Consider the following 18,925-nt stretch of genomic DNA (forward strand, 5'->3'; position numbering starts at 1 on the left):
GGAAGACTAGGAGAGGCTCTAGAAAGGAGCTGATACTGTATTCTAATCAGACTGTGAAAGATGCTCAGACAAAGAAAGGAGAAGAAGTCCAAGTCCAGGCGACAGAATGAGCCAGAACACCCGGAACACACAGAGGGCAGCAAATGCTCTCGTTGGCTAGAGTGGCCAGCACAGGAAAGAGGCCAGAGGTAAATAAGGCTAAACATGGAGGCAGAGGCCACATCTATAGGACCTTGCGTGCCACACTCAGGATTGTCCACTTTATCCTGTGAGCAAATAGAAGCCTTCAGTTTCTAAGTTGGGGTGAAATGTAACCAGATGTGTACTTTAGAAAGACACCTCTGGGGCAGAGAGGAGCATTGATGGAGTAAGGTAAAGGCTGGAGGTGAGGTCAGTCAGAAGAATATGACGATAACCTAAGTTTGAGAATTGAATGGACATTTTTATCAGAACAAACATCAAAATACTTTGGTAGTTGAACACAGACTTTGAAGTCTGACTGACCAAGGATTAAATACTGGTCCTACCGCGTACTGGCTCTGTGACCTTGGGTAACTTACTAAACCTCTCTCTGCCTTAGTTTCCTCATCTGAAATAGATATGGGAGCAATAATATTGTTGTAAAAATTAAATATGTGTAAAGTGCTCGTAGAATGGAGGCTAGCAGCCAGGAAGAGCTAGTGTGTAGCTATTATGAAGCTTTAGCTCTTATTTGATAATAGCTAACATGTATCAAGGACCTAGTCTGTGGCTGGTGTTGAGCTCTGCGCTTTACATACATTATCTCCACCTCGGTGGCAAGTGGTTTTAACCCTGTTTTCTTCTACAGATAAGGAAACAGACTTGGAAGCCTATGTGTTGTGACCAAGACCATGGAGCTCTGCATGTCTGTGGGAAGGCCAGACAGGGGTCCAAACCTGGTTCTTTCCTCTACACTTGCTTTTGATTCACGGAAGGTGAGGAAGGGAAACAACTCAAAAATGATTCCCGCACTTTCTAATTGGGGAACTGGAGGGATGGTGATTCCGCCACCCAAACAAGGAAAAGAAAAGGAGGCTTTCAGAATTTTAGAGAAAGCAGGGCTTTTCCAAGTTATCTAATTCAACCCACATTTACCATTTTTAAGATGTCCAGATCTGGGGCTTTAGCCATCTCTTTCAACACGATGCCTCCTGAGTATCAGATTTACTTTTTAATTTAAAAATAGTTCCTTCCCAACATTTTGTTGGTCTTGAACTATCTCTTTAGTGTGAATATTGTTACAATAACTGGTTATCTCTGGAGCACACAAGTATTTAATGTTTGTGTTTTATTATCAATGAAGCAGTTAGTCAATGCACATGACTAGCATTTCATTGATTTTGCTAATAACAAGAAAATTAGAAAAGCAAAACAGTTCATTTAAAATCGGGTTCAGTCAGACTCCCCTCCCCCATAAGGAAATATCCAGCTTAAAGTTAGCACCACGTGCCCAGCACTGAGTGAGGCACTGAAATAGTCTCCAAAATTCCCCAAGCTCAGCCCTTGTCCTCACTCACACCCTCACACATGTCCCGCCTTCTTCATCGTCCCCATTAAGCGGCTGCCTGTTAACTGAGTGTTGATAAGCTCTCTCCAGTGCTGTTGTGAAAGAGGGAACCACATCTGTTGTTCCCACCCACTTCCCAGATTCCTGGCTCCCAGACAGAGAACAGTCAATTGCATTCCAGATGCCAAGATGCACGCATCATCAAACAGAAACATTCTCTGTTGAGCGCCCACATGTCCCTCTCTGCAGGTGACCTGGGAAAGCAGGGACATTCCTGCTCACTGCTCACGGGCAGGCACTCACGCCACGTGCGACTCTGGTTCTTTAGCAGGCTCCCACCGCTTTTTTTCATTCTGCATCCTTGGTTTATCTGCAAAGCACGGTGATGGCCTGTCTCCAAGACAAAGGTCTTCATCCTCATCAAAGCAAACACCGAAATCCTGAAGCAGCCCAAGAGGGTAAGACTAGAGAAGCCACCCAAACCCTTCTTGTGCTCTCCTCCAAATGTAGATTCAAAGTCTGATGTGTTGGTTAAAACACACACACACACACACACACACACACACACACACACACACACACACCAAATGGAGCCAAAGAAATCATCAAGAAATGCTAGGGCCTAGCTGGTTTGGCTCAGTGAATAGATTGTCGGCCTGTGGACTGAAGGGTCCCAGGTTAATTCTGGTCAAGGGCATGTACCTTGGTTCAGGCTCCATCCCTGGCCCCAGTCTGGGCATGTGCAAGAGGCAACTAATCACTGTGTCTCTCTCACATCAATGTTTCTCTCTCTGTCTCTCCCCCTCCTTTCCACTCTGTCTAAAAAATCAATGGGGAAAATCCTCAGGGGAGGATTAACAACAACAAAAGAAATGCTAGAAAAGAATTTTCTTGAATGAAGGAAGGACCAGTGTTTCCAGAAAGATTGTGCCCAAGAACCAAGAGTCACAATGTGAATGCACTAATGTCACAGAACTGTTCCCTTTAAAATAGTTAAAATGATAAATTTTAAAATAGTTGAAATGATAAATTGTATGTAATGTGTATTTTACCACAATAATAAAAAAGAAGTACCAGGAAAAAGTTGTACATAAAGCTGTATCCCAGTGATGTAAAATAGATAGCATATGTAATTCATCTGAATATACATAGAAAATACACTGGAAAAATATTCCACACTAGGAACAGGTCTTATCACTTGATGTTGAAGTTTCTGGTATTTTTTTTCTAATTTCCTGTATTATCAAAATTTTGTCTGAATATGTATTTCTTTTACAATCAGAAGGATGCATTTTAAAAAGTAACACTTTCAAATCTGTCCCTTCTTCACTGAAGCTCTTAGCAAGAGCCCCTTAATCATATTGCACCTGGACTGTTTCCATAGCTCCTGACTAGCGAGTGAGACCCCTCCTCCTCCCCCTCTACATCACACCAGATAGAAAGAGTTCTGTGAAAGTATAAGGCAGAGGAGACATGTCACGTGATACCGTATAATGCATGCAGTCATCAGCCCCACCCTATTCCTGGTCCTTACTCATCCCAAAGCCTCATCCATCCCTGAGCCGAGCCTAGTCCTTCAACTCCTCCCATCCCTCTTCCTTCTCCTTGGCTGAGCCCGAGGATGATGCCGACTTATAGGCATCATTGACAAGGATGAGTTTGAGGGGTGGGGTGGGGAGAGGGAGATGGGGCAGTAACACCTCCAGAAGTCTCTAAAGGAGGGGATTCAGGTAGAAATCTAGCTGAATTTGGGGATTTGTATTATATATTTATTTGGGATGACTTGGTGTGAGAGTAATGAAAATTAGGGATTTGTCATAAAAATAGTGTTTACCCACTGAGCACAAATGATTTTACTTGGATTGTACATTCATTGGGGGTGGTATGGGTTAGGGTTGGTGAAAAGTATGGGGAGTCCTACTCCCACCAAGCCACCCCTGGTTTACCCCCACGTTAGCTTCCTGCTAACTCTTAGGTCACATCACTCAGATGGATCACCACTTTCTCTGAGGATCCTTTCCTGACACCCTAGTCTAGGTCACACGCCCCTCCTCGGGACTCTCCCAGCACTGCAGGTACACCTGATCTCAATGCTCCCACACTCCACACTGTCACTCTCCGTGCTGACCAGACACCAGGCTGCAAATCCTTCTCCACCACCTATGTCCTTCATTCGGTGTTCTGTCACCAAGTTCTGTCTCAGGCAAGCAACTTGTGCTCAGTAACTCCTTTGTTTATCTTTTTGTTACTCCTCACCCGAGGATATTTTCCCATTGATTTTTAGAGACAGTGGAAAGGAGGAGGAGAGACACAGAGAGAGGAATATCGATGTTAATGAGACACATCGATTGGTTGCTTCCTGCATGTGCCCCAACCATGGTGGGAGATCGAGCTTGCAACTGAGGGCCAAACCCTTCAGTCTGCAGGGTCGATGCTCTAACCAAGGAGCCAAACCAGCTAGGGCTCAGTAACTCCTTTTAAAACAGTCACATGAATGAGCGGAGAAGAATGAAGGCTACAGGTAATTCATCTAAAAAAAAGTGAGATACTACAGATGCATAAGTGGTCTGCTATTCTAACCTCTGCAGCCCGGATGATTGTCAGAAGAAACAGGCTTTTTATATGGTAAGCTATAGAAAACTAACATGGGAATCAAACGGTCATTGAATGTGTTAATGAACTAATGAAGTCATCTCAAACAAGGCTCAGGACAATTTTTACAACAAAACATTTAGAACTATTTGACCCTATAGAGCTGAGAGCAGACAATAGACAGCAACGATATCATGGTCTCAGAGTCAAAGAAAGATGGGGCGAGACATGCCCAGCCCAGTCAGGCAATAGTTGTTCCGAGACAAGACTGTGGAGGCATCTGACCGGACCTCTAACTGGCCCTGTCTTCCTCATGTGCACACTCAGGCACAGCAGCAAAGCCACTGTTATTTTCAGTCACTTACAACCAAATGTAATTCTAACTTATACACCTTCGTAGAGGAAGTGAGCCTTGACCAGTGAGCAGGGTAGCCATGCACGGAAGAGCAGATAGGGTGTTTCAGAAAGATAAACAGTATGAGCGCAGGCGTGGAGGTGTGAAACTGCGTGGTATGTGCGTGGAACAGCAGATATCGAGTGCCATACACACTGCAAGTCAGAGAAAAGCAGAACATGAGGTTGGAAAACACAGATAGGAACTAAGTCCAGGATAACATCATATGCCACACAAGCGAGCCTAAGTTTTTACTTCATCTGTAATGGGAAGCTATAACCAGTTTTTAGGGGAATGGAATGGTCAAATTAGCATTAAGAAAGATCACCTGGAAGTAGAGGAGTGCAGGGGAACAGGCTGGAGTCAGATAAGTGGCTCCTACAATAGTCTAGGCCAGCGGTCGCCAACTGGTGGTCCGTGGACCACTGGTAGTCCACGAGATCCAAAAGGTTGGCAACTGCTGGTCTAGGCATTGATTGCCTTGAACTTTACCTGCACATTCAAAGCAACATAAAAAATAGAAGTTAGAGATAACAGGGAATCTTGTGTTGAGTAACTGTGAAGAATTCATGGTAGCTAACTCCAGTCCTTTATTTGAAAGGTAGCATAGAAAGCACAGGATGTCTTAGAACCGTCTCATCCAGCATGGCCCATCCTCAGGCCTGCCTCCAACTCAGGAAGCCAACACCCAAAATAATTCATCCAACACATTTGTCACACTCTTGACATGTGTCCTGAATCTTTTCAGCCTGGATCTGACTTGTCTTTGACTCCTTTCCTGATTGTGATCCTACAGTCAGCACTCAAAACTCATGCCCAGCGCACTGATAACCCTGGTCAGCCCCTGCCCCATTTCTTTGCCCCAATTGCAAAAAAAACCTCTCCAAAGACATTTCAGTACTATCTGTCTGCAAAACCTTTCCTTCCATTCTATCTCAAACCCAACCAACACATGCACTGAAACTATTTTTGTCAAGATCACAAAAAATGTGCATGCTGCTAACCACAATGATTAATTTTCAGTTCTCATCTTATTGAATGAATCAGACGTATCTGACATGCCTCCTTCTTAATAAACTTATTTCACTTGGCTTCCACGACCCACATCTTTTGGGTTCATCCTACTTGCCTAATTGCTCCTTCCCAGTCTCCTTTGCTGCTTACTCCTCTTCTTCCTTACTTTTCACATGCGGTGGGGTGTCCCAGGCTCAATCCTTAGTCTTCTCTTCTCCATCTACCCAATGGTTTCTCAACTTTGGCACTATTGGCATTTGGGGCCAGATAATTCTATGCATTGTAGGATATAAATCAACATCTTTGGCCTCTATCCATTCAATATTAAGCTATGAAAATAAAAAATGTTCCCATACATTGCCAACTATCCTCTTGGGAGAGTGGGAATCACCTATGGTTGAGAACCACTGCTCTGGGTCTATAGGAAATTCTCCTTTAAATATTCTAGATTTTAGTGATCACTTCCACTCTGTAGGATTTAAATGCTATGTATATGCCAATAATTCCCAAATTGGTATGTCCAGTTCAGACCTCATGAATTCCAGACTAGACTATTCAATTTCCCATTCAAATATTTCACTTCTATATCTAATATCCCAAACTCAGTATGTAGTCTTCTACATCTCAATTAAGGTAACTCCATCCTTTCAGTTACTCAAAATAAAAGTCTTGGAGTCATCCTTGACTTCTCTATTTTTTTTTTTTTAAAGCACTGCATTTTGCTAAGAAATCCTATTAACCTTCAAAATACATCCAGCATCTAATGGCTTATCTCACCTCCACTACTCACCATGATCTCACACCTGGGTCATGGCAATGGCCTCCTAACTGGTCTCCCCAGTGATAGCCTTGTGCCCCTACTGTCTGTTCTCAGAAAAACAGCCAGAATGAGACTTTTAAAATATAAGTCTGATCATTTCATTCCTTGTTCAAAACCCTCCAATGACTTCTCATCTTATTCAGAGGAAATGCAAGGTCCCTGCAAGTCCTTCTGTGATCTGGCCCCTGTTACCTCTCTGAACTTACAAACTGCTACTCTCAGTTATCATCAGCTGAGAGGAGAAAGCCGAGGGGAGCGGGTCTGGAAGGGATGACCAAGAGGTCATGTCTGGAGGTTCTTACAGCAAGATGTTGTGTGGGGTTGGGTGTGTACGTCTGGAACTCAGAGGGATTCCGGACTGGAGGTATGCATTTGGGAGTTGTTGGCACACAGTATTTAAAGACATAAGCCTGGAACAGGTCCCCAAGGTAGTAGATTTAGCTAAAGACGACCAAGAGTGGAGGCCCATGGAACCCCAAAATTAAATGAGTGGAAAGAAAAGGAGGAACCAGCAAGGGGGACTGAAAAGTAGCCATCAGCAAGGCGGGAGGGAAACCAACGGGGGGCGGGGGGGAAGGGGAAGAACCTGCAAGCTAAGTGAAGTAATCTTCCAGGAAACTGAAATCTGTGCATCAAAGGTTTCTCTCTAAACCTAGATTCATCGTAGGGACTGCTCTGGGAAATGTATGTTCTGTTGCACAACAAAATGCAGCACACAGTGTAAGTATTTCATTCACCGCTGTGCTCAATTGCCCATTAATTTATCACATACAGTTCTTGGTTTTCAGAGTCTTGTCTCCATTTCATTTCCATCTGTTTTCCTATTTATGATGGTATCACCGTTTAAATAACCTAAAAGCTTAGGCATTATATGAATAGGGCATATGTATGTAGAAATACCAAATCAACACATGTGACTAATGCAAGAATTAATTATCTAATTATTAATTTTGTCATTTACCTAAATGAGTAATGAAGGACCAAGGTGGAGAAAAAGAGCTGGTCCTGACTCTAAACTTCATCATAGCAAAACCCAGGAAACACATTCCTATCTAATAATAGACAAATATGCAAATTGACTGCACCTTCGCTACACCTAAGCCACGCCACCAGCCAAGCCACGCCCACCAGACAAGCCACGCCCACCAGACAAGCCACACCCACCAACCAATCAGGATGAGTATGCAAATCACCCCAACAAAGATGGCGGCTAATTTGCATATCAAGACAGCGTCAAAAGAAGCCAAGAGCTGCAGAAGGGAGTAAAGCTTCGGAGAAGCAAGCAAGCCGGTGGGGGGGGGGGGGAGGAGAAAGGAGGAGCGAAGGCAGGGCCAGGGGGCGAAGGGAAAAGCAGGCGGGCTGGCGGAGAAGGCGGGGCGGGCGACAAGGGAGGAGCGGAGGCGGGGTAGAGTGCAGCAGGATATCCTATTGCAGGATTTTTCCTGCAACGGGAATGCTAGTCTATATATATAAAAGCCTAAGCAACTGGATGACTGGCCGGTAGCTATGATGTGCACTGACCACCAGGGGGCAGACGCTCAATGCAGGAGCTGCCCCCTGGTGGTCAGTGCGCTCCCACAGTGGGAGCCCCGCTCAGCTGACAGATGGGCGCCAGACGCCAGGCTTACAGCTGGTGATCGCAACTGCTGCAGCACAAGCCTCTCCCAGGGACACGCCCCCTGCAGGCCCCAGCAGGGCGGCAGGCGCAGTGGGGCCAGGATGAGCGGGAGCGGGGCGCCCAGCCCAGGATCAGGCTCCGCCCCCGCAGCCTGCCACTTCGCGCACTACTTTGTGCTGCGTGGGATCCACGCGGACAGCGGGCCTGACCGAGGAGCTGGCCGGTATCTTATCAGAACCGAAATTCAGGACAATGTCTTTGCCTGCTGTATTTCTAGTTCACACAGATGTTTTCTTAGAAGCAGTTGCTCCCCATGAAGCTGAGGCTGTTGGGTCTTTGCTTCTGGTCACCCTTCTCAATAAAAGCTCATAGGGATTGGACTGAAAAAGGCCTTCAAGGTCATATTTCCTCCACACAGTAACCGAGCTCAGACACCATCTGCAGCGCTTCACATGTGTATGGCAGCATATGCTTCCATGGCGTCTGCTTCTGATTTCCCTCATACGCATTATTCTGCGAGCTCCTTGAACGTTATCACACAGCTGTATGTAACCCATGAATGCCACAAGGTCAGGCCAATAATCACCGGCAGCACTGCAAGAAATAACCGCGTCAAGGGATTCCAAGCACTCTGTAAGTGCTAGGCTAAGCTCCTGAAGTGAATTAATTGACCTATTGTTGAAATAAACACTAGATTGGTTATTAAATACTAGAGGCCCAGCCTGCAGAATTGGGCCGAATCTGGCTCTCTGACATCCCACAAGGGGTCCCAGATTGTGAGAGGGTGAAGGCCAGGCCGAGGGACCCCACCGGTGCACTATCAGGGCCAGGAAGGGATTAGGGAGGTTGGCCAGCCAGGGAGGGACCTCGGGAGGGCTCCAGGGCATGTCTGACCCCAGCAGCAAGCTAACCTACCAGTCAGAGAGTCTGCCCCCTGGTGGTCAGTGCACGTCATAGCGAGCAGTTGAGTGGCCTTAGCATATCATTAGGATATTACGCTTTGATTGGCTGAACGGACGACTGGACAACCACACACTTAGCATATTCGGCTTTTATTATATAGGACTAGGGTCCCTCGGCCTGGCCTGTGGGGATCAGTGGACCTCCGAGCTGCCGCAACCCAGCCTTAGTGGCCAGCTCGTCGGGCTCCTGGACATTATTTCTCTAGAGCCCGGCAATAAAGAATCAATAAGGAAAAAGATTTGCCATTTCCAGGCTGTTCTATTGTATCTTATTCCCACTAATGGAAACTGGTACACCATGGGCGATTGGAGCCTGGGGGCCGGGGGGAGGGACCAAGAGTTTGGCCATTCCTGCCCGCTCACCGGCCCCGCCCCTGCCTCCACCGCGGGTCGCCCTCTGTGTGTGGGGTGACCAGCGGGGGTGGGGGGGGGGGGGGGGTGACTGGGGGAGGGGCGCCACCCACATCCCCCGCCACCCACCCCCAGTTCCCCTTTCACCATCAGGTTATCAGAGCCTGATGGCTGGGGGAAGGTACCAAGAGGTGGTCAGTGCACCTCATAGTGACTGGTCCAGCAGTCGTTCTGCCATTAGGGTCAATTTGCATATTACCCTTTGATTATATAGGATGATGAAGGGAGGTCAAGGGGAGCTGGGTTTTAGTTTAACATGTACTTTCTAACAGAGCTGCCCCACAACAGAAGGGGTGCCCGACAAAGGAACCAGCACCGAGAAATGGGCGACCCTGAGGGCTCCTCTCACCGAATTGTCTCCGTGGATCACCTAGAACTGTCTGCCTACTCCTACTCCTCCCCAGCGTGAGCCCTACTGTGTGTCCTAGTCTTCAAAGGGGGATGCTGCTGGGCTACAGGCTGCAACTTGACCCTGTGCACAGCCAAGAGCAGTGCCTCTGCCCTAAAGAAGCCTAGCATTTGCTTTCCATTACTATGCCTTACACTCTACTGCTTCTCAAAGAAACTGTTGTTGAAGTCCTTCAAGAAATAATGATCTTTGGCTGGGAAATTGTACCCTTGGGAAATCCGTATACTTTGAAGAATGTATTAGATGGGAGTATTGGCAGGTGGGGGGGGGGGGGGCGTGGGGAGGGAGGCGCAACAATGGGAGCCTTCCTGTTCCTGTCCCCACACAAACACCCTGAACACGTAGAGTGAAAGTCCTAGCATATTGCTAGAACCCAGGCGGCTGGTGAGGTTTGCATGAAGCAACAGTGACATCTAGTGGTTACATAAGTTAATCACACCCATGCTCAGGTTCAGTAAGAAAAAACAATTTAAACCCAACCCTTTTCCCATCCTTTTGTACCTCTTACCTACCCATACCTGATGGGAAGTTGGTGGGAAATAGAAAAACCAGTAAAACAGTGAATCATTAAAATGAATCATGCACGTATACCTGAACTATGCCTTTATATAACCGTTGATACTCAGCCAGGGTTTCTTTCCCAAATGTGGATCTGCTGAGCTATTGATAGGGTATATTGCATAAGTCAAACCATTTACATCATCCACAATGCCCCGTTTTTGTTTATTTAAATGGGTGAGAACCTTAAGACATCTGTGAAACAAGCTTTCCTCCACTGATATTTATGGTTTGTTTTTTTCTCAGAGTTGTCCCACTGTTTAATAATCTTGGCCCTTGTGCTCCAAGACTAACTTAAAAGGGGAAAGACCCAGCGTGGGTTTCAGTATTTGGGGATCTAGTGGCCAGACGGTGTCCACCACACCATGGAAGTCCAGCAGCTGGTTCGGGCCAACCCTGACTCAGCGAGGAGAGATCTTCTAAGTGTCCGGAGTAAGTTTCCAGTTGCCTACCAGTTCTGCCTCATTCGTCCTCAGGTTTTTAACTGAGGGCGGCGGGCCACACAAAGGCAGGTAGGTGGAGGCACAGGCTTCTAGAAGGGCCACCACTAAGAAGGTTAGGGTGTAAGGGCTGGAGCCACACTCCCTGAGTTCAATTCCACACTCTGCCGCTTTCAACGTCTATGACCTTAAGAAAGTTACGCAGCCCTCGAAGCCTGGTTCCTCACCTGTAACATAAGAAGGAACACTAGTACCACAACTAGGGTGGTTATGAGAACTAAACGAGGTCGGTGTAAGGCCCCTAGCACAGTGCCTGGCAAACAGGAAGCACTCAGTAAATAACGATGATTACCTTGTGTTTATCTTCTTTCATTATCCCATAGACCCGCAGTTCTCAAACCTTTGGGTCTTAGGACCCCGTTACATAAATTTTTTAAAATCATAAGGACCCTAATGAGCCTAAGCTAATATGTTATATCTTTTGATAGTTACTATTTTATCAGTCAAAAATATTTGAATTTTTTTCTAAATGACAATAAGTCCATGAAAGGAAATAACATTTTATGAAAAATAACTCCACTTTCCAAAACAAAGATATTTGGTAACAGAGAGTGGCACTGTCTTCCACTTTCACAAACCACTTCCAGGCCTGGCTGTGACGGAGACGGCTGGTTTCTCTCGCCTGCTCTGCACTCACCTGTTCCACTACCGCACATCAGGTAGCCTCTGAGAAACGCCTTGTGCACTCAGGAGAGTGGAAATGGCAAATCAGGTCTTAACGCTCTTACCAAAATAGTTTTGACGTCATGGTCTCATGAAAGGACCCCCAGGCATCCACAGGAGTCCCCATTTCAAGGTAGCAGCTCGGCCCACAGCACTAGCCAGATCTTCTGGTGTCAAAATCAGTGTGGCAGTCAGCTCACTGTCAGCCTTGGGGAGGATGTCCACAGACCACAGGCCAATGGAACTGGACATAAAATACAGCTGCTGGTGAAAGGAGGCAGGAAAACCCTGCATCCCAAGCTTACACAGAACCTCTGGGGCAGAAAGTCCGGCCTGGACCACACAGGCCAGACCCTCCTTCTCTGCTGCATGGGCCGGAGCTCAGTTGTGGCCACCATCATTCCTGGAGTCCACCCATTTCTCTGCGTCGATAGTAGACAATTGTTTTTCGTTGTTGTTTTTCTTGTTTTCCTTTTTTATTTGTTTTGGAAGAGAGCCAATTCAAGGGAGATAAAAGGTTCACTTGATAGAATTCCTTTTCTGAAATTGTCTTTTTAAAATCTGAAAATCCAATGGTTGTGTGTGATGTAGTCATTATTTGTTATTTTTATACTAGAGGCCCGATGCACGAAATCATGCATGGGGGGGGTTGGGGGGGGGTCCCTCAGCCTGGCCTGTGCCCCCTTGCAATCTGGGACCCCTCGCTCCTAACCGCCCGCCGGCTTGCTCCTTACTGCTTGGCTCGCCACTCCTTAGCACTGCCACAGAGGCAGGAGAGGCCCCCGTCACCGCCACTGTGCTCGTCAGCCGTGAGCCCGGCTTCCGGCTGAGCTGCACTCCCGCTGTGGGAGCGCACTGACCACCAGGGGGCAGCTCCTCCATTGAGCGTCTGCCCCCTGGTGGTCAGTGTGCATCATAGCAACTGGTCGTTTTGGTTGTTCTGCCATAATAGTCGCTGGGCTTTTAGTAGCTATATAGCTCATTAAAGATTGGATGGTAGTTGTTTCCTGGCAAGCTTTTATACAAATGTTGTTGCAGATTGAGACTCTCTTAAACTTGTTTCATTTATTCTTTACTTTGGTGACCATTTAAGCTACTTAAGTGTAATCTGCCAATGACATCACAGTCACTATGTCCCTCCATGACACTCACACCCATGCACGAGGCAAACTCAAGCGATGGTCCACTCCCTGTCTGAGGGGTTCCACAGATGGCCTCTGAGAGTTTTCAAAACGAGGCCAGAATTGGCTGCCTGGGACAGACTACATTGGGTGCAGAGCTATGTTCTCACCATGGGCATCGACCACATAGGCTATCTCCTTCCATCCCACAAGTTCTAGAAACCTGAGAAGTTACTGTGTCTGTCCAAACCCGAAGTGGCTGGCACCAAAACCTAGATCCAGAGGCTGCAGTGGGAGGGACTTGGGAGGAAATGCTCACTTATTGGAAATGTGATGAGTCGCTTAGCACAGGAGTGCTGTGAAAACGCAAGCAGTATGACGTGTAGGTTGCTGGCTGTGGCAATCATAACACAGAAACTTATTTTTATTAATATAAACAGGATGCCGAGTGAAAATTTCCCCACTCTTAAGTGAAGCTCATGCTAATCTCTAGATCTCTGTGTGTATGTGTGTCTCTATTTTACCTAGACTATCCTAGCCCCATTTCCGTACCAATACCGCTGTCTCTATCTATACATATGGGTCCCAGTAACTTTGTACTGACTGTTCCCTCTGCTTGGAATATCTTTCCCCCAAAGACCTGTGTGAGGAGCCGAGGCACCATAGTGGTCCTGACTCGGGCTCTGTGCTCTCTATCCGGCTCCCTGTGACTCCCTCTCAGCTCCTATGTCAGTGGTACACACTATGCACGTGGGGCGGGAAGGAAGCCGAGCCCAGCAGGCATGGCTCAGTGGGTGAGCATCAACCTATGAACCAGGAAGTCGAGGTGTGATTTCCAGTTGGGGCACAAGCCCAGGTTGCAGGCTCAATCCCCAGCGAAGGCGTGCAGGAGGCAGCCGATCAGTGATTCGCTCTCATCACTGATGTTTCTATTTCTCTCCCTCTCTCCCTTCCTCCCTAAAATAAAATTTTTAAAAATGTTTAAAGTAAGAAAACAAACTTGATGTATAAAAAACAAATATCTTAGCGAGTAAAGAATAAAAAGGTCATTTCCTTAACCTGATAAGATACCTACCAGAAATCTCAGCGAACGTCTTAGTGAATGGTTCCTTTAAGAGTCAGGGGTGAGATAGGAATGCCTAGTACCACTGCTTCGATCAACACTGCAGGTCTAGGACAAAAGAAAGAAACGCGCTCCCCTTCCAGAGGCATAGAGAAGCAGGCATGCTCGCTCACTGCTTGCCTAAGTCCCACCTTTAAGGATGGCAATGTATGTAAGTCTTACAAAGACGCACACTCTCTGACCCTGCAATCCTACGTCTATGAGCATGCCCTAGAAAATACCTGAGGATGTAGCGTTAGGATGCTACAGTGCTCTCCACAATCAGAGACAACCTGTGTGACAACAGGTGCTGGTTCTGTGAATTCTGGCATGGACACAGGATGGAATACTAGTCACTGAAAATGATGCTGCACAAGAGCAATTCCTGGAAGGACCGCCTAAACTAGTGTGCTCACTATACCTTTAATAGACACTAGTGTGGACACACACACACACACACACACACACACATCAGAAATACCCACACTAGCCGAAACCGGTTTGGCTCAGTGGATAGAGCAATCGGCCTGCGGACTGAAAGGTCCCAGGTTTGATTCCGGTCAAGGGCATGTACCTTGGTTGCGGGCACATCCCCATTAGGGGGTGTGCAGGAGGCAGCTGATCGATGTTTCTCTCTCATCAATGTTTCTAACTCTCTATCCCTCTCCCTTCCTCTCTGTAAAAAATCAATAAAATATTAAAAAAAAAATACCCACACTAGAACATGGATGATTCCTTGTGCTGTTTCCCTAATTCTTTTAGAGCGGGTGTCACTTTTCTAACTAGGAAGCACATGTATTTACAACGCTGCCTCCCGTGGGGGGTGAGGGCAGCCGCTGTGTGCTCCATCACGGCTCTCTATCCATCCAGAATCCACAGACCAGAAAGCTAAGTTGCATTCTTATTGTTCTATTAAAACAAAGAAAAATCTACACGCACACACACTCTCCAGTGATCTCTTTGCTTACTCATATTGAGGAACCCTCTATTCTGCCAGGGTCTCAGCAGGCCACGGCCACCATGCAACCCGCAGATTAGACTGGGGGGGATGGAGCTTACTGGGCTGTTTCCCTGGTTCACGTGACCAACGTGGGGGACCTCACAGCAGCGTTCTGTGCACTCGCAGACAGAAAACAGCACCCCGGCTACAACAATGAACATCTTTATGCACACATCTTTGTAATTGACACAGTCTTTAGAACAGCCAGAGAAAAGAAAAAAGGAATAGAATATTCCAAACCGTTACCGCCCATAGGTCGACATTACAAACGAGGTTTGTTTGGATCGTCTGGGAGGACAGGTGTGGAGGGCCAGGAGGAGCGGCTCCCGGGGCACGTGCCGGCGGGTGCAGGATCTCTGAGGATGAAGGAGCCTCTGCCTGGTGAGTGCTTTGGGTGCTCGCATGGGTGTCCAATACCTCGGGAAGAGAACGAGTCCATCGTGGTCTTTGTCCATGCTGTGCGGTCGAGGCTACTGCAGATTATATTCTAAAGTAGGCAAGGCTTAGAAGCTCACCAATTCATAACTGGAAGTGAGTACACGGTACAATGCATGCACAGTATCGGAACAGAGAATGCTTCCACAGGAAATCTGTTAGTTTTTTAAATCCTGACAAGGTCACTTTTTATTTTTTTTTTACCTCAAAAGACTATTACGCTTTCAGTTATTCATTCAACAAATACTCCTCCCACACAATGTGCTCTCTCATCCATCCCTTTCTCAGACCAGCCCTGGGCAACGGGCGTGTGCTGGGAACAGAGACAGCTGGGCCACAGCACCGCGAGATGCTCAGGGCTGCAGCCAGGGGCCTCCACACCATCACTGCCTTCCTGGGCCCCCACCGCAGGGTGCTGGGAGCTGACTCACAGAGGAAAGAACAATTCGGTGCTGTCAGACATCCCTCAAGGGGAACACGGAGGCTCTGACTCCTTGGGGGCGGGGGAGGAGGAAAGAATCTGAGGTGGAATCATTCTTTTCTGTAAAGTTTAACAGGTGGAAGGAAATCGTGTCATTTGCTTCACTTTGGGAAACGCAGTGGGTCTCCCTTCCCGGGTGGGTTGCAAAGTCAGCCCAACTCTCCACCTACTACCCCCCCGCCCCCTCCCCCGCCCAAGACACAGGCTTGGCGGCTTTTTAAGAAGCTACCTGCTAACTTCAGGCGGCACAGAATTCAAGCAAAACTGCAGTATCAGTCATGCTTTCCATCTTCCATTCATCTGGGCGCCAAAATACCGCAAAAGGGATAAAGTGGCTTTTTCTCACTATATGTATCATTCTTTGTGTTTCCTGTTCAAAAAAGCCCACACCACCACATTTTCTATTTTATTATAAAAATGTGTACCTCTCCTAGGAAAAACCTTGTCTAAAACTACAGCTTTGGTTTCAGAATTAGCGACCCAACTAGCTCAGGTAACAGTGGCTGCATCAGCACTATGCCTGCCAGCACGGCCCCGGTCTTCCGAGACGAGGATAAGATGCCGAGTCTATTCTTCTCGTGATGCTGGGAAGTGAGCCTTCGGTTTAGCCAAATGACAGCTGCACGTAGCATGTTTTAAAATGCACTATCTGTTGGGGTAAAAAGGGTCGAGCTGGTTTTGTGAAACCACCGCAGGGCTGTCACGACCTGGAGGAGGGCCCCTGGAGTCAGGAGGGAGCGCAGGCTTCCCAGCCGTGGTGTGTAGAACCTCTGTGGCCAGTGCAGCTGCGTGGAAAGAGCATGAAACCCGCCTGCTGCACTGGGGGAAACGTGGCCAAGTCTCGCTGAAGAGGGGGAGATAGAATATTCCAAACCGTTACCGCCCATAGGTCGACATTACAAACGAGGTTTGTTTGGATCGTCTGGGAGGACAGGTGTGGAGGGCCAGGAGGAGCGGCCCTGAGTACCTGAAGGGCCACTTCACCTCTCTGTGGCCGCGTTCCCATCTGCATAGTGGCCATAGCAGGTCTGTCTCTGACCTGCCGGGACCGGGGAGGAGCGGGTGAGAGAGCGCTGGAAAGCACTGGGCCTTCTCCAGAGAAAGGCAGTGTTCAAGGAACCAAGTATCCCAAGTGTTCCAATCAAAAGCAGCACAAAATTCAAGTAACAGAGCGGCAGGTGCTATGTGCTGGCTTTTGAGCAGAGCCTCGCTGCGAGAGCTGGTAGGTGAGCGAGCTGTAGAGCGGAGGACGCGGGACAAGCTGCCCAGACAGCCCACCATGTCACCCCACCACGGAGGACCACAACGCTCCTCAAGAGGAGAAAATGGGCCTTGGGGAAAGCTTAGGGGAATTAGCAAGCTGTTGTGAGTGCCTATCCCCTTGGTGTTCTCTGCGTAAGATCTTCAAGTTAGCCATCGACCTCAATTTCAACAGATGAAAGTGTCCTTCATTTTGCAGCTAGAAATACTAGTAGAAAGGGAGGGAAATCTATCTGGAGTTTTCTCCTGCTCTTTAGCATAAGAATCAAAAACAACTTGAGACTGGCTGAAAGCAACGACAGAAGGAACACTCGCACATACAAACATGCCCCCCCCCCCACCCCCCTGCCCCAGTAGGGCATGAAGAGGGAAATCGGGAAGTTTTTTTTGCTCCTAAGAAACTTACTTCCTTTTTACAGTTTCTGTTCTAGCAAGCTAGTGGTGCATGCGTGAGTGTTAGTAACACCCAAGGGACCCTGAAGGCCCCCAGAACAGGAAGAAGGAAGAGGGACTCACAGTCTAGGTACATAGTCTTTTCGAAACAGCTGACAATTAAAAACTGGGAAGACTTCACATTTCAAAACCACCGTATTTATTTCGCCACCAAGAATCCACGGTACCGGCCATCAGCGGGTGGACAGACACCCCTCGTCTAGCTCCCATCGTGACACCTCCAGTTCCTGTGTTCGCAGCTGCCGTTCTGCCGGCGCCCTTGAGCTGGAACCCCTGCTCCACCACGAAAAGGGGGCTCTCAGCGCGGAGCTCCTGGGAGTCACCGCTTCTTGGAGCTGCCGTTTCCGCCGGCGGCTCTGCTGAAGCTCCGGCTCATGTGAGGAAAGTGCACGGCCGGGGTCCTCTCCGTGGGGCCGTACAGCCCCAGGTTCCTGGCGGCCGCCGACTTGCGCAGCGGCTTGACGCTGGGGAAGGGGCTGAAGATGGGGGTTCTGGGGCGGCCGCCGGGGGCAGGTTTGCCGGTGGCTCGGTCCTCTCCAGGCGCCTCGGGCAGCGCCGGGAGGTGCGGCGGGCAGGGCGGGCGCCGCTTGGGCTCAGGGTCGGCAGCGGCTTCCCTTGGGTTCAGTTCCAGGGCTTCCAACCTCACCTGCACCATGGACACGTCGGCGTCTCCGAAGGCCGGCTCCGGAGACTGGCCCTCGACGGTCCGCCCTGCGCTGCCTTCCCCCGGGGACGGGCCGCCCGGGCGCACGGCCCCGCGGCCCTCGCTCGGCTCCTCTATCAGCCCCACGGTGTCCCCGCAGCCCGGCTGGCTCCGGGGCCTCGGCAGGGCCTTTTTGTGGACTCGGATGTGAGTCCGCCACGGAGAGTTGAGCTTCGTCCTGAGGTCTTCGTAGGGGACCGGGGACGCTTTGCCCCCGGGGTGGCCGGGGATGTGAATGACAGCGTTCCTGGCGGCTCGGTTGGACATTTTCATCTTCTTTCCTAAAAGAAGGTGGTTTATCACTGGGGAGTTGTTCACCTGAGACGGGAGGAGGCTGGTCACGGGCCCTTTGTCTGAAAGAAACATCGGAAGCGGGTGAGAGACGCGCCCTCAAGGACCCCGGGTCCGCAGACTGTCCCCGGCCCTTCCCACGCGTCTCCCAGGCCCGGGAGCCATGTGACTGCGGGCGCAGAAACTGAATTCCAGCCGAGGAGGGGCGCCGTTCCCTCCTCTTTACAGCGGAGGAGCGAAGGGACGGAGGTCATAGGAAGGAACAGAGACTGACCCCTCGTGACTAGGTCGAGGCCTAATGATGTGGGGGTGGGGGGGGGAGCTTTTGTCTCTGAGACGCAACCTCAGAGGTCTTCTATCCAGAAAATGTTGGAGATTTTTTAAAACAGAAGTCCAACACTGTGAGCACATGGATTATCAGCAGTTGGCTTCTGAGAGGCAGGCAAAGAACACACTGCGTGTGATGAATGTGGGAGAGAGCAGGATGAGAGGAAAACAACTTTCCCCCCAATTTCTCCATGAAAACAGAAGCTATCAGGTCTGAAATACCTCACCTTCTTGCCCTCTGTAACCCAGGAGGCTGGTACCCCAACTTCCTTCCCTCCTTCCT

The 18,925-nt window shown here is 48.7% G+C and overlaps 1 protein-coding gene across 3 annotated transcripts in view; it reads right to left on the bottom strand.

Annotated features, from left to right (window-relative positions):
• Positions 1-17,457: 17,457 nt before the first annotated feature.
• TBC1D30 (TBC1 domain family member 30) overlaps positions 17,458-18,925 on the bottom strand; it is an 84,922-nt gene continuing 83,454 nt past the window's right edge. For 2 of the 3 annotated variants that reach the window (XM_054718894.1, XM_008148752.3), the window contains one exon: positions 17,458-18,377. In XM_054718894.1, coding sequence (XP_054574869.1) covers positions 17,641-18,377 — 737 coding nt within the window. In that variant the 3' untranslated portion in view covers positions 17,458-17,640. The remainder of the gene's footprint in view (positions 18,378-18,925) is intronic. The other variant, XM_054718893.1, reaches the window with a different exon arrangement.

This window comes from Eptesicus fuscus, chromosome 7 (genome assembly GCF_027574615.1).
Source record: "Eptesicus fuscus isolate TK198812 chromosome 7, DD_ASM_mEF_20220401, whole genome shotgun sequence".
Classification (NCBI taxonomy): Eukaryota; Metazoa; Chordata; class Mammalia; order Chiroptera; family Vespertilionidae; genus Eptesicus; species Eptesicus fuscus.